This window comes from Pseudonaja textilis, chromosome 16 (assembly GCF_049901715.1).
Source record: "Pseudonaja textilis isolate UNSWEBS1 chromosome 16, rPseTex1.2, whole genome shotgun sequence".
Lineage (NCBI taxonomy): Eukaryota > Metazoa > Chordata > Lepidosauria > Squamata > Elapidae > Pseudonaja > Pseudonaja textilis.
In genome coordinates, this window is record NC_142005.1 from 7,384,746 (window position 1) to 7,401,276 (window position 16,531).

General features: G+C 45.9%; 1 protein-coding gene and 1 long non-coding RNA gene across 2 annotated transcripts in view; both read right to left on the minus strand.

The window, feature by feature from the left end:
- Positions 1–16,531, minus strand: part of LOC148124570 (uncharacterized) — a 153,143-nt gene that overhangs the window by 133,141 nt on the left and 3,471 nt on the right. The window lies entirely within an intron of this gene.
- On the minus strand, positions 413–15,796 carry B4GALT3 (beta-1,4-galactosyltransferase 3). Its single transcript, XM_087914100.1, is given in 8 exon segments — positions 413–2,466; positions 3,946–4,050; positions 6,839–6,961; positions 7,567–7,732; positions 7,735–7,756; positions 9,224–9,459; positions 11,417–11,707; positions 15,666–15,796. Coding segments are annotated over 7 exon segments (1,497 nt in total). The 5' UTR covers positions 11,670–11,707; positions 15,666–15,796; the 3' UTR covers positions 413–1,874.

Sequence of the window (16,531 nt, forward strand, 5' to 3'; positions counted from 1 at the left end):
GAGTCAGCCTCCACCAGGGGCATGACGGGCAACCATGTGAGACTGCAACTAGCTTTCGCCAAACCAAGTTGACCAGACCTAACTCGGTTTGCATAGCATTTAAAATAAGACCCCAAACCACGGTCGGTTGTCCTTGGGTTAACGTGGCCAGCCATTCGTAGAGGAAAGAATAGCTCGCTGTTTTCATTGGATGAGGGAATATTTATTTTTGTAAAAAACAAAACACACACAAATATATATATATATATTATATATATATTTATAAAAATCAAGGAAAGGGCACCAACTTCTTCCAAAACGGCGAACGGCTACGTAAATAGAATAAATAAAATTACACATCATTGGCGAGGATCTAGAGATTGTGAGGTGGGGAGATGGAAGGAACAGGCTGGGACCAGCCCCGAAGCAAAAGGGGAAATAAATATATATTTATTGGGTGGGTGGGTGCAGGGAATCTGCAAAACAGCCCAGCCGCTAAGATAGTGATAAACATCAGTCCGGTAGGGAGGACTTCTCTATCCAAGCCTCTGGAACAGCCAGTGAGACAGAATCTTGAGTTAGTCCGACTCTAAAAGCTCTCGAAGAGGATTTTAGATCGACGGAAACTTTAGAAATCGGCTTCAATAGCTTATTAACAGAGTTTAAAATTTCAAAGGAAATTTCCTCCCGGGAGGAGGAGGAGGAAGAGAAAAAAAAACGAGATGGGAAAAGGAGGAGCAGGAGAGAAAGGGTAGACGAGAAAGGAAAAAGACGGAGAAGAAAGGAAGAGAGAAGAAAAAGATGGTGAAGAGATGAAAAAGGGAAAGGGGGAAGGAGAAGAGATGAAAAGAAGAAGAAATGGAGAAGCGAAGGAAAAGGGAGGAGAGGAAGAGAAAGAAAAGATGGAGAAAATATTAAAAAGGGAGAAGGAAAAAGATGGAGAAAGGAGAGAAAGAAAAAAGGAGTTAAGAGGGGAGGAAGACGACAAAAAGAAATGGAAGAGAAAATAAAGAGATGGGAAAAAAAAGATAAAAGGAGGAGAAGAAGAAGAGATGGAGAAGAAAAAGAAGAAGAAAGAATTTCGCAACCAAGATTGCACGAGCGAACGCTTCCAAGGACACCCAGCGTAGCTTCAGCTTCCGGGCGGTTTCTCCTTCAATCCGGGGAGGGGTGAGATTTTCCTGCCCCCGAGAAGAATCCGAGTGTCCTTAGGAGGGGGGGGGCTTTTCATCAGACAATCTCTCCCCTCCCTCCGTTCCTGGATCCCAGCTGGATGTGGGGGTGGGAGGCACAGCTGGGGCGGGAGAAGATCCCCACTCCCCCATTCCAAATTCACAAAAGTCGAGTGATGCTTTTCCTGGCACCGGGGAGGGGTGAGTGGCAACGTTCAGTCCCTCCCCCCTTTTTTTAATCGAAGGTGCGAAGTGGACAAGTGAGGGCCGGAGGGCTTTCATCGTACCGCTCTTCCCCAAAGCTGCGGAGTTCCCCCCCTACTCCCCGCCTCCCCAAAATATCCATCCACAGAAATCTCAGGTGCAAGAAGTGACCTCTTTCCCGAGCCGATCCCTCCTGTGCTTCCAGTCACCTCCATGTCCTACAAAGCGCGAGATAAGACGTACGGGTCCTTGGGTCCGATCGCCTGCAATCCGGGAAGAAAGGATCAACCAACCCCCCGCAGATACAGGAAGCGAATCCTCGAAGGATTCCCGACGCTGTCCTGCCGCCCCCAGTTCGCCTGCCCCTTGGCTTGTCCACTCTGCCTCCGTCTGGCCCTTCTGCTCCATTGGCCCGGGGAGAAAAGCGATGGATATCCTCCCAAACGCCCGAGCTGGGGACGAGAGAATAATTCTAAATTTTGACCTCGGGCTGACGATCTGGGTATCATCTGAAATCTTTTAATCTGCAGTTCTAGCACCAGTGCGATTTGTAGAGTCAGGTCGGAGAGAGGAGCTTGGCGCGGCGTGTCCGGATGAAGGTAGCGACGAAGAGAAACCTCCTCGTACCGGTTGGACTGTCTCCTTCTCGCTCTCCTTGAGAACTCGCTTGGGGACTTCCGGGCTGGCGATGGTGTTGCTGAACGTTTCGAGGGTGGCTTCCACCTTGTTGTTGGTCGAAGCCGCAGAGCCTTTCCATCTCTTTTTGGCTCCGGGGCTTGGTTTGGGGTTTTCTAAGATCGGGGTGGGCTTCTCCCCCTTTTTATCTGTCTCTGGAGGGGGGTCCTTCCATCCCATGGCTTGGGAGAGCTTGGCGAAGGGAGTCTTACGCAGCATCTCCTGACGGAAATCGCGAGTGCTGTCTCGCGGATAGTCCCTCCCACCAAAGTCGGAGAGGGAGCCCTTTCCGATCTTGGTGGCCTGAGGGTTGGTGCCGATATCGGCGGTGATGTTGGTGTAAAGGGGCAGCAGCTCTTTGGACAGGAGTTTGTAGGAGAGAGAATTCATGCCGTCCTGGCTCCATGAACGGTATGTCCGGATCAACAGATCGAACCTGGGAAGACAAGAGACGGAGAGCAATTGGCACCCGTATCCTAAAGGCCAAACATCTTTCTGAAAAGCCCATCTTGCTACGGCTTAAACCTCTCCGACTGGAAATCATACACCAGAACTAAGCGGAGAAAGCGGGTTAGCTGTGGTTTATTGCATCAATTGCAACTGGCCACCTTTGCAAGGCCCTGGTCATGCCCCTGTTAGAATCTGATTCCGATGGGGAGGTCGAACAGCTGACAGGGAGTGGGAGTTTGGCTCTGGTAGCTGTGGAGGAAACTGGGGAAGGGCACAGTCTGGCTGAGCACTCAGAGGAAGACCCAGGCCCACCCCCTCTGCATCCTAGGGCACGCAGGGAGGAACAGATAAGGGAGCAATGTGGATTAAGGGGGAGAAAAGGGCCCTGATTCCCTTCATTAGCTGCAGCTGCGAAAACAGGATAAAGAGGGTGTTTGCGCACAGCACCTTGCTGGAAGCAAAGAGTGCGTTATCTTTGTCAAACCTTATCTGGGTTCTGATGTCCTTCCAACTGTGTGTGTGTTTCGTTATCTTTTGTGTTCTGCAACTCCTTATCCTGCCCTGTCTCGCTAATTGCCGCAGCGTGGTTTGTGTTGGTTTTTATTTAAAATTTATACGTACTTTGGGCTCGGCCTGGATTTCTTCCCTTTAAAAACTGTTCTTGGGAGTGTTTTCTCTCCAGCCGAGGATAACTGGACATTGTGGGGGCCAAGTTGGAGGTATTAAAGGGACTTTACCTACTTTTGTGACTTTGTTGGTCATCACAAGGTACAAACTTAGATAACGAGTGAACAATTTTGTTAAGGACTTCCTGCAACATGGGAAACTGATTCTGGATTTTACATAACACACATTTTCCCTTCGTGTAGTTAACCAGCTCGGTGGGCTGGGTTCAACAGCCGAATAACACAGCTGGAAGGGACCTCGGAGGTCTTCTAGTCCAACCCCTGCTCAAGCAGGAAACCCTGTCCCATTTCAAACCAATGGCTGCCTGGTTTCTTCTTAAAAGCGTCTGGTGGCAAGTTGTTCCACTGGTTAACTGTTCTCACTGTTTGGAAATTTCTCCTTCATTCCAGGTTGCTTCTCTCCTTGACGAGTTTCCATCCGTTGCTTCTTGTCCTGCCTTCTTTGGTGCTTTGGAAAATAGCTTGACTCCCTCTTCTTTGGGGCAGCCCCTCAAATCTTGGAACTCTGCTATCACGTCCCTCCTAGTCCTACTTTTCATTAAACTAGACATATTCAATTCCCACAACTGTTCTTAGGTTGTAATCCTCTTTGTCGCTCTTCTCTGCGCTCTTTTCAGAATCTCAACATCTTATTTTATAACGTGGCGGTCAAAATAAAGCAGCCGTTTTTTTCAAAGCTTCCCTCAGCCTGCACGCTGTTGTGCCTGCTGCAACGTGGTAGGATTACACACACACACACACACACTCTCACACTCACACACACACACCTCAATACTGACCTGTGAGGGTTCTGTTCGTTGCCTTGGTCACCCTGGTGTTTCACCATTTTATAATGGCCGACGGACACCGGAGGCCGTAAAATCTTCATCCCTCGGAAGCGCACCCTGGAAAAAAATGGGATCCTGTTCCTTAATCTTGACAACTTTAAGATGGGTGGACTTCAATTCCCAGAATCCCCCAGCCAGCCTGCTTTTAAGAAGAGGGGACTGGTTTCCAGTCCCAGAATCCCCCAGCCGGCACAATTTAAGATGGTTGGACTTCATTTCCCAGAATCCCTCAGCTGGGGTGCATCTATTTGAAGAGAACTATATAGGGAAGGTGAATTATTCACAACGGGTCTCTTAAATCTACAAATCACAATATGAACCAAAGTGAGCATCAATCCAAAAGGCTGAGGATTAGATCTTAGATTTTTTTTGTTAAAAAAAAAACAGCAGATCTTAAACTGATCGGCTCAATTTTTGCCTGTCCCAAGTCTTGAATAAAATTAGGGCCTTCATTTTTTTTTTTAAAAAAAAAATACAGATTGTGTGTTTTGACAACAGCCTGGAGCCTTGACTTCCAAATAAGCAATTAGAAATTTCAAATTGCTCTTCTACCCCAAGAGATGCCTGGCTTAGCTTCAGTTTAAGACCCGCTGTTTTAAAAATTACGAATATTATTTCTGAGCTAAAAAGGCAGCGGCCAAGCCTCAAAACCGTTTCGTCCAAAAGCGAAAGAGGTTTTTCACCTCGCTTTTTCCAAATTAAAACCTCAAAAGGTTCCCCAGCACAGATGTCGGGTTTGGCCTGCTTGGGAATTTAGAATCATTCTGAATTTTTCCCGTCATCGTGGCTCAAATCAGGGAGTGAATCCAGCACCCTCCAAGGATTGGGGAAAGGATGATCTGGTTTCGAGGCTTGCTGAGATACCTTTTTTTTAAAAAAAAAAATCTTACCTGGCTGGCCCAGCCTCTAATTGTTACGTGTTTTGAAGGAAAATGAGCATGCGGGATTTCATAAGAGAGAGACGTGAAGGTGAAGAAGGAGAGGAAGGAAGGAAAGAAGGAAAACGGAAGAAAAGGAAAGAGCAAGAAAGATGGAGAACACGATGGAAGGAAGGAATTGGGAAGGAGAGAAAAATGGAGAAAGGAAAACAAGGAAGAAAGAGAGGGAGAACAGGAAGGAAGGAAGGAAGGAATTTGGAAAGAAGGAGAAATGGAGAAAGGAAAAGGAAGAAAGAGAGGGAGAACAGGAAGGAAGGAAGGAAGGAAGGAAGGAAGGAAGGAAGGAATTGGGAAAGAAGTAGAAATGGAGAAAGGAAAACAAGGAAGAAAGAGGAAGAAAAGGAAAGAAGGAAGGAAGGAAGGAAGGAATTGTGAAAGGAGAAATGGAGAAAGGAAAACGAGAGGGAGAACAGGAAGGAAGGAAGGAATTGGGAAAGAAGGAGTTGGGAAGGGAGGACAAACGGAGAAAGGAAAACAGAAGGAAGAGAGAGACAGAAAATAGGAAGGAAGGAAAACAGAAGGAAAGGAAAGAGCAAGAAAGACAGAACAGGAAGTAAGGAAAGAAGGAACTGGTAAGGAAAACAAAGAAAGCAAGAGAGATAGAACAGGAAAAGGGGCGGAGATAAGAATGAGATAGAAAGAAGGAAGGAAAGCTGAGGAAAGTAAAAAAGAGGTGATGATATGGTGGAAAGGCGAAGACAGGTGCCCTTCAAGTTGCAAAACTGGAAATGAAGAATGGAAAAAATGCTGCAGACAGGAAGTGAAAACGAAGCCGACGTTACATGCAAGGCGAGAGTCAACGAGACAACAGAGGGGATGTAGAAACGACACAGAAACCATAAAGAAGTTTAAAAAAAAGAGAGAGACAGACAGACATACAGACTGACAGGTGTCCAGAAGATAACATTATTCTTCCCAATAATGCTAATTAAGAAAAAAAAATCTCCATTTTTGGCCCCGTAGCATGGCACAATTTCCCCAAACATAGGTGGGTATTTCGCATAAAAATTCAAATTCTATACCTGGTCCCAGCCGAGCTGGAAAAGCAGCACCTGACTGGAGGCTGCAAAGCAAACCAGGAAGGCTAAGGCAGGTAGAAACACCACCGGTAGAGTGCCAATCTCTTACATGAGCTACGAAAGACTGGCCGGCAACGCCATTCCATGCCAAGATAAGATCTCAGGTGTAAGAAAAGTACAGGTAGACCTCAGCTGACGACGACAAATCATCATTTAACGACCCCATAATCCCTTGGTTTGGGGTGGAGTCTGGCAACTGAATGGAGCTAACAGAGGGTATGAATGGCGGGATGCCCTTCCTGTTACCCGTGTGAAGTTTTGTTCGGCGGATAATATTCGCATCGCACCCAGGGAGAGAAATATCTGCCTCTACCCAGCGTCGAACTCACGGCTTCCTGATTGTGAGGCGAGAGCTCCCCCTCTCTAGGCCACCCCACCCGCTCCGACTTACGGCCACAAACGGAGCCCCCAACGTCTGTTGCTAAGCGAGACAGTTGTGAAGTGAGTTTTTGTCCCCCTTTACGGCCTTTCTTCGCTGTGACGGATAAGCCAATCGCTTCCGTTGTTCAGTTAGTAACCTGTTGTGAATCTGGCTTCCCCGAGGATTTGTTTGTTGGAGGGTTGCCAAAGGGGATCAGATATACAGATAATCAGAGTTGGAAGGTATCCTGTAGGTCATCTAGTCCAACCCGCCTAAGCAGGATAACCAACAACACGTGATCCCGGGATACGGCAAATATGAGTCATTTGCCCAGCGTCCGAATAGCGCAACGGTCATTAAATGTGAAAACACTCCATTTTTTTTTTCAGTGTCGTAGTCACAGTCACTAAACGGACAGTTGTAAGTCAAGGACTACCCATCGGAGGCACGGTCAGCCAGCAACTCACCTCATGGAGATGTCATCATCCTCACCCCCCCAGCCCCAGTACTGGTTTGGAAAACCATTAATCTTCATATACTGGTCTGGGGTCAGGGCTGAAACCCCGCCGAAGTATTGGTAATACGGGAGCCTGGAAACAGATTTAACAGATCATCAGAGTGGGAAGGGACCTCTGTAGGTCATCTAGTCCAACCCCCTGCCCAAGCAGGAGGCCCTACACCCGTTTCTGACAGAAATCTCTTCTTGAAAACAGAGCAAACAGGGTTTAAGCGGGGCGTTCTGCAAGGGGTGGTTAAGTCGTCCCCGATTTTACCGGAAAACTACTTTTTGGTGTCACGGTCGTTAAGCCCAGGTGGATGGTGAACGGCCCCTCCCAGTATGGGCACAGGTGGGTGTTGAACGGCCCCCTCCCATAGGGAATAAGGAGGAGCGAAAGGGGAGTGGGGTTTTGGCAGGCGTTCATGAGGGTGAAGATCTGTTCTTGCATATTGTCTGCTACAGTGTGGCGTCTGGAAGATAACGGCCGGGCAACTCTCCAAGCCTGATAAAGGCCTGTAACTGTAAAATATATTTTTTAAAAAGGGGTTTATTGGGACGAGGAGTCCTGCTTCGTGCTGTTGCGGAAGCCTTGGCAGCTACTGTAAGCCGAGGATTTCCTGCAGGCCGCAAGATCGGCAGGTCAATTCCTACCCCGCCACCCGCAAGCCCTTCCCCTTCTCCAGATTCTTCCCTCACTTGTATTTGAATTTATTCATGGCCACGGAGACGTGTCTCGGGTTCCACTGGTCGCAAACGTAGAGGTTGTGGTCGTTCTCGGGGATGAGATCCACGTCGTGAAGGAAAAGGCAGTTCCACTCTTCGTCCTTCAGCGCTTCCTTCACCCCGACGTTGAGAAGTTTGGCCGGTTAAAAGTGGCGTTTCCGGCCTGAGGGCGGGAAAAAAAGAGACACAAACCGGGATCACGGGGCAATTACCGGCGACAACGGACAAATGCTTCTAAAACCCTCGACTTACGACCACAGTGGAGCCCAACATTTCCGTTGCTAAACGAGACGGAGTGGCTAAGTAGGGAGATGGACCCTGTTCCCCCCTCCTCCCCCCCGCTGCCCCCTTACCTGCACTGCTTTTCCCAGCTGATTTTCGGGCCTTTTTTGGCTTCCCAGAGGCTTGAGGGAAACCTCTGCAGCCTTTGCAGGCCAAAAAAATGGGCCCATTTTGTCACTTCTGGTATTTCCGGAAATACAGAAAGTGACAAAATGGGCCTATTTTTGGGCCTGCAGAGGCTGCAGAGGCTTCCCTCAAGCCTCTGGGAAGCCGAAAAAGGCCCGAAAATCAGCTGGGAGGCGCACACATGTGCAGTGAGATAAGTTTGGGTTAGGTTTAGAGTTCTAATGGCTTTGCATAGCACAAATGGCTCTGCATGCTACAGGGTATGGGATGCTACAGGGTATGGCCATGCATGCTACATGGCTATAGGGTATGGGATTTATTTTATCAATGGTTAAATAATAAAAATGGAAGTTAGAAACTGGGAAACCCAATAAAGAAGATCTGTTGAAAGAGATAAGTAACTAGTATGACTATGTTCACATGGTAGAATTAATACCGTATTTCCCCATGTATAAGCACCCCCTTTGTATAAGCCACCCCCCCCAATTTTTGGACTGTGAAGTTTTGAAAAAAATATTTTATTAGAGAAACAAGTTATGAAGAAAGAAAATTTACAAAGAAACAAAATTGACGTCTAGATCTACAACTTCGGTCATGACGCCAAAGCGGTGCGGCGACGCTAGCAATCTACGATCGAACGAGAGTAGGAACGAAGCATTCAGGCCGATGCCTAGCGTATGCATTTCTATCGCGTACTCGCACTCGTAATCGTATCATCACGTACAATTTTTACAAAAAAGTATAGCGTACTGCTGGAAAACCAGTTTATTCCTACTTTATTATTTTATGCATTTTTCACGTATAAAAAGTGTACCTGCTTTGTATATGCCACCCCCCAACTTTTTGGGCTTGAAAATTTTGGAAAAAAGGGGTGGCTTATACATGGGGAAATATGGTAGGTGGAACATTACTACGTTAAATATGGCAGAATCCCTAGTCATGTAACGAAGGAGGTTGTCATTCTGATTCTAATGAAGATATTGGTACTCCGACAACAACACACTGTTCAACCGAAGAGGGGGAGCGATCAAACTTCAGGATGCTAAGTGAGAAACTTGGTTAAGTGAGTTGCTCTGTTTATTTCTTTTCTTTTTTTTGGCTCCATTTCTTACGTGGGATCAGGGCACTTGTGATTAAATTAATTTGCTGCCCGCCTCGTCATAAAACAACCGTTCCTTGCCTTGAACCCGCACATCCCTGCTTTTTTTTCGTACATACGTACCTGGTGCACAATATAAATGCCGTAATGGAGCTGCTGGCGCTGAAGGAAAGGGTGCAGGTAGTACAAGAGGTGTCGCAGGTGCGTCTCCCGGTTGCGGTGGGGGATGATGATGGCTGTGCGGGAACGGGACTCGCAGTTGGAAGGACGGTACCTGCCTCCTGATTCGACGGCCGGGTTTTTCTCCTGAATCTGTTGCAGCGTGGGCACCTGGCTGAAGCTCACTATCAAAGGGCCAACTGAAGGGAGGAAGGGAAGGAAAGAGAAAGAAAAGAGAAAGGAGGAAGGGAAGAAAGAAGGAAGAAGGGAAGGAAAAGAAGGGAAGAAGAAAGGGAAGAAAGGAAGATAGATTGAATAGATAGATAGAAAGATAGAAAGATAGATAGATAGATAGATAGATAGATAGATAGATAGATAGATAGATAGATAGATAGATAGACAGACATAGATATAGATAGATATAGAGATATAAATACAAACTATTCTAAAAATAGGAGTTCCAGGTATACTTGTAAAAGAAGAAACAGACATCCTGCGATCTCCGGAACTTAAAATTACATTTAATGTACTTACTAAGCTTTCGTCAGTTTCTGCTGACTTCATCAGAGTTTTAAGCTACCATTACAGAGATTTCTGCCTTTATATATCAATTTAGCCCTTGCACGCGTAATAGGCCCTCTCAACTGCCTCCCAACATTACGGACACAAAACAACAGAGCTAATTACGTTCCGGAGATTGCAGGACGTCTGTTTCTTCTTTTACAGACATACATACATACATGTTATGACTCCCCTTCGAAATTCAAACGAACAAAACAGAAAGCAGCTGTTTCACAATTAAATCAAACGGAAAGAAGTCCAACGGCTGGCAGAAACCACAGCATAAATCTTTACTCTGTCCGGCAAACCAGTCCTGGCAATAAATCCTCAGCCTCAGAGCTCTTTGCTGTAACGTCCTCACTCAAATAGTCATTTTGTTCCTGGCGAAATGCACCAGCCCAGGTGTGTACTTTTATACTCATTAAGGCAACATGCTAATTTACTGACTTGCCCTTCTCATTTGCTCCAGCTGATTTTGCCTTTTTAACCGTCTTCTATTTTTTACATTTAACCACAAATTTTCCAAGTTCTCATCTCCACTAGAAGACTCTCTCAAAACTTCCCTGTCAGCCATTCCCGGCTGTTGATCAGATAAGGAACCAGAGGAGGTCAAAGGTCCTGACAATTCTAATACATCAGGTCTGTCGTCCTTTGTCACGTCCATCTCCTCATCCTGGTTATCAGTCCAATCAGTAAGCCAGGCTGGTTCATATTGTTCTGACATAACCTCTTCACTTGAACTCATATCAATCACAGGAGCTGAATCCAAGCCCGGAGCCACAACATACATATTAGTTTTCTTAAGTTTTCACGGGTACTTACGTGTATGGTATTCAGCTTTGTTCGGGTATTTTCCCACGTCATTGTAGTTGTGCTTTTAAAGTTGTAGCAACGTTTCGGCAGAATCTCATCTGCCATCATCAGGCTTCTGTATTGACGAACAGACGAACCCAATACAGAAGCCTGATGATGGCAGATGAGATTCTGCCGAAACGTTGCTACAACTTTAAAAGCACAACTACAATGACGTGGGAAAATACTCGAACAAAGCTGAATGCCATACATACATACATACATACATACATACATACATATAAAATCATGTATATATATGTGTATATTCAGTCATTTATTCATTATTCAATTCCTATAGTTGCCCATCTCAGCCAAACATTCTTTCTCTATTGCATGGCACATTCAGATTCACATTCACATTCACAAAAGCCTAACCCTAACCTGTGAAACTGCTTTGTTGGAGAATCTGATTCATAACACTCCCAGGGGAAACAGGGTCACAGGGGAACTGTCAATTACCTATGCCAGAGTTAGATTCATTTAGGTTAATGCCGGCACATTGCTCCTAAGAAAACTTTTGGATTCTTTTGAAGCATGGCTCAAAGATCGTGATTTAATGAGGGCAATCGCCGGAACCCTGACACCACCACTCACAACTTCTGGTGGCAAGTTGTTCCACCGAGGAATTGTTCTCGACGCCAGTAATTTTTTCTCTTTGGAGATCCCAAAACCACGCTGGACGTGCCAAGAGATTTTTGGGGTGGGGGGTGGGAGGGGCGAGGCAGGAAGACCTGGACTCACTCAGGTACGGCGACCGATCCGGGCAGTAGGGCAAAGGTCTGCTGGTGCTGGGACGAGCCGGCAGCTGGAAGAGCAGGCTGAGGTTGGCGTAGACATCGTGCCGGTGGGAATAGTCGAAGGAAGGGCTGGTGTCGTGGCCGAAGATGAAGGCCAGGTTGCGGAAGCCGCCGAAGGAAAGGTAGGCCATGAAGAGGAACTGGAAGCCAATCAGGAGAGCCAAAGTGCAGGGCCGGTCCAGGAATCTGCGGAGCATGGCGCTGGGAGCATCAGGTCAGGCGCCGCCGCGGGGTTCTGTAGCCAGGAGAGGAAGCGTGAGAAATGACCCACCTCAAAAAGAAAGATCTTCCTTCGGTTTCCATCCTGCTTCTCCCCTCCTTCCTACTTTTCCTCACAACAACCCTGCGAGGTGGGGTTGATCGGGTCCAAAATCACCCAGCGGACTCCTTGTTCTAGTCCCAAAGTAACCAGCCTTCATACATACATCATGCATATATGTAGGTCTAGGTGTGGTCCCACTCGCCATCCTCAGGCTGGTGCTTTCGGCTTCGTGCCAGTGCAAGCAGTGTGTGATCGGAGCTGCCATCTCTCTATAAATACTGGTGGTGGGGTCTGGTGTGCTGGGCTGGTTGGCTGCGCTGCTGCCTCTTGATTGGTTGATGGAGTTGATGTTGGTATAATGGGCTGTGTGATGGCCTTGTGAGTTTCATTGTGGAGATAGCCTAGATTTTGTGCTGGGTTGTTTGTTTTGTAGTGATCTTTTTTCCATTAGCCTCTCGTGTTTTAACGGCTTGCGTAATGGGTTGTGTGATGGGCTTGCGAGTTCTTTTGTCAACTCCATCAACCAATCAAGAGGCAGCAGCGCAGCCAACCAGCCCAGTACTGTATATATATGTACTGTATATATATATATATGTATATATGCATATATGTATGTGTATATAAAATTATTTGTTCCTCCTTTTAGTCGGCCCTTTGATAGTGTGTGTGCGCATATACACACACACATGCTATTAAAGGGCCAACTAAAAGGAGAGAGGAAAGAAAGAGAAAGAAGGAAGAAGGGAAAGAAAGGAAGGGAAGAAGAAACGAAGAAGGGAGGAAGAGAATATATAAAAAGCATTAGAAAGCATTTGAGTCAATGCTCTGGAATGAAGGATGTCAACAATTCCAAACGCATGGATTGGCCCACTCATAAAATACAGTCATTCGTATTCTTTTTTTTTAAAATAATTAATTTACAAAGCTGCTCCGATATCGTGATAGCAATCTTTCCGCCCCAATCCTCAGGCGAAATGCTGAATTTTAAATGCCCTGTTAACTAGCATAAACCAGTTTCATTCTTCCTTGTCCAGCAAATTCCGAATTTCCTGCCCCGAACTCCCTATGTGACTTGTTGGCAAGCAATCCCCAGCAGGAAATTAATAACAACGACAACAACAAGAAACCACATATCTTTTTAACAACAACAGCATATTTCCTTTCCATGCCACGTAGTCAAAGAGAAAGAATATTTAAAGAGAAAGGGCATTTATTTGGCAGGATTTAACCAACATAATATTCTGCAGAATTAGATACAGGCCGTCCTCAATTTACAACTGCTCATTTTAGTGGCTGTTCAAAGTTACAACGGTACTGAAAAAAAGGACATATGACCGTTTTTCACACTTACGACCATTGCAGCATTCCCCATGGTCTCGTGATCCAAAATTCGGACGCTCGGCCACTGTCTCGTATTTATGACGGTTTGCGGCATCTCCAGGGGGTCACGGTCAACGGGGGAAGGTGAATTCACTTAACGATCAACCATTGAAGCAATTCACTTTACAACTGTGTCAAGAAAGGTCATAAAGTGGGGCAAAGCTCCCAATGAGATCTCTCACAGAAATGCTGGGCTTGACTGCGCTTTGTTAAGTCGAGGATTACCTGCATACGGAATCTGTTTATTTGGGCAGCCTGCACATTTCCCCATTTTTATTGTGAAATCCGAGTGGGAAGAGACGGCCATACATATAATAAATCCAAATTAAATTCAATTAACAGGAGGGGCTTCAGACAACCACTCTGCCTGGTTTCAGCTCTGGATTCAGGGGAAAAAAAAACTGGGATTAATTTAGGAAGGCAGCTTGGATGGCGGATTCTAGCCGATGAGCCTTAAATCCAGATTATGCCAAAAAAGGCTGCAAGCAAAGGACAGATTTAGGGGAAATAATCACATCTGCTTTACGGAACGGACATCAGAAATGTCCTCCAGATGAGAACAGATACAGATAATCAGAATTGAGCTAGAAGGGACTTTGGGAGGTCTTCTAGTCCAGCCCTCTGCTCAAGGAGTAGACCCTCTAACGTTTCAGTCCTCGACTTACAACCACAAACGAGCCCAGCGTTTTTGTGGCTAAGGGAAACAAAGATCGGCCTAGTGAATTTTCGTCCTATTTTTTATGCCCCCTCTTGCCACCGTTGTTAAGCAAGTCATCGGGCTTTCCCCTTTGACTTTGCCGGTCCAAAGGTCGCAAAAAGGGACTTGTGTGACTTCCCCATCCCCCCGGGGAACCGTCGTAAATATGAATCAGTTGCTCGGCGTCCAAATTTTGATCCTGTGATCACAGAGAGGCTGCAAACGGCCGTGTGAAAAAAATGATCGTAAGTCACTTTCCCCAGTGCTGTTGTCATTTTGAACGGCCACTAAAGCGAACTGTCATAAACTGGGGACTCCCTGTAATCTCTTCCTATCTTGTTTTTTTTTTTTCCTGGTTTCCCCACAATTTCCTTCCTTGCTTTCCAGCCTCCAAACCCAAGAGCCCTGTGTAACACCGAAGCTGACACCCCTCGATCCCCAATTTCACCCCAGGTTCAAAGCCGGGAAGGTAAAAAGACAGGATGGGTGGTTGTTGTTTTTTTTTAAACACTAAGGTGACCAACTTTTTTTACAATGAGGACACAAATAAATTGAAGGAGAAAAAAAAACAAAGCAAAATTCAAAACAAAATTCTCCTGCGTGGAGCGCATGCGTCTCATAATTGCGTCTTGCCGCAGTGTACCAAGCCTTGGCAAAACGTCATGCCAAACACAAAAACGTCACATCACACACTGTGGATCGGCTCAGCATCGATCAAATACGGAAATTTACAGATTAATCTTCAAATATCAAAAAGAAGGACATGTAAGGAGGCCACTTTTCGAGGGAGGACAGAACTTACGAAAGGACTGTCCTCCCTAAAGGAGGACGGTTGGTCACCTTATAAATACATTTTTAATTTTTTAACTTCCACAAACACATCATTGTGTGAACTGTGTGGCTCCAGGGTGTTTCCCATTTTAAAACAAACATGATATATAGTTTCACACTGATAGGATTAATTTTCTTGCATAATTTCGTATTAATACGTATTATCGATCTTAATTTTTTAATATTCCCGTGCGCTATTTTATGTCAACCTCTCCATTCTTAACATCACTTCTTTTATTATAAATTTTATATTACTAGTCGTATTTGCAGTATTTAGCAAGTTTTGCAAGTTGAAATAACCATTCATAAAATTCATATTAATTTTATGTTTTCTATTCTTTATCCCCTTTTTAAATTCTTGATTGTGCCACCATTATACTTAAAACAAAGTCCCGTCCTAATCCCAGTTATAATGGGGGCCTTTTTCATCCCTTCTTGCTCCCAGTTAAACACCCTGATGCGGAAATTGGGAAAAAGCAGGGAAAAATAAGGATATTTCAGGCAGCCTTCGACTTCCTCCCTTCAAAGTTACATCCAATCCTAGTTTAACCAACCAGGGAGAGACGGCGTCCATGCTGGGCCCTCCCCAATCATGGCTTGCAGACGCGTATGCAGAGCCTCCCACGCGTGTTGTGTGAACGCAGCTGGGAAGGGGAAAGAGCCCTTTGCCCAGATCTCTTTCCTAGTTTAAATCGTTTGCAAAGATGCTTATTCGGCTGGGAAACAGGGGAGGCGGGGGAGGAAAGGGGGTTTCCTCCAGCTAACAGCCCCCCAGATCGGCTTGCTTGGCTTCCTGGCCCAGCTGCCTGATTGCAGCTTCTCCCCAAACCCCAAAGGGGGCCCGGGGATCGCAGCACCTATCATCCCCGGAGCCAAACCCGGTTGCAAAGAAAGGTTGCACAACTGAGCTCTTTTGCAAGCAGGTAAGGCCCTGGGGGAGGCCACTGCGGAGGAAGCCGGGGAGGGAGAGGAGGGGGGACACCCAGGGCTGCCCTCCAAGGGCCAGACCCCTGACCCGGGTACCTGATCGTGGGAAAGAGGCCCGGATCTCAGCCCCGCCCCTGCATCTCCTCCGCTGCCATCACCGCCTTCCCGCAGGTACAGCTTCTCCGGAGGGGCGGGGTCACAGAGAGAGAGAGAGAGAGAAAGATAGCAGGGGTTGTGACGTCAGACAAAGGGGGAGGGGCCCTTCCCTTCTCGTCCCCGCCCCTTAAAGCGCACTTCTTGCACAAGGAATAATAATAATTATTATTATTATTATGTACTTCATTAAACATGAAACTTAAGTCAACTCAACATGCAAAAACGCATCACAAATTCCACTAACTGGGGCTAATGGTTGATATGGGTTTCTGCCAGCATCCTAGGTATCAACCAGGTATCAACCATGATGATGGTTATTATTATTATTATTATTATTATTATTATTATTATTATTATTATTACTATTATTATTATTATTACAGTCCCCCTGATGTTCAGACTGGATTTGGCTTTTTTATCTACTGCAAAGGGTTGTAAATGTGCAAAATATATATTATATGAAATGTGAGAAATATATTATAGGCATGTAAGCATATGTATATGCGGATATTCTACTTAAACTGATATTTGTGTTTGTATGCATAATGTGCTCAATTTGTGTATCAGTGTTAATAATAATCATCATCATCATCATCGCACAGTCAGCCAAATGTTCAGACTGGGTTTGGCTTTTTTGTCTACCTATCGAGTCCGTACCAAGGACCTGGGATAGGCAGATCTGGATGTTTGAGGGTGTTACCGATATCACCGCAGGATGGAAGCTGTTCCAAGCAAAGCTGCCTTCTGCAATTGACTGACAGCAAATTTATCAATGCCTGTGGTGTTCAACTGGTGTTTCAGTTATT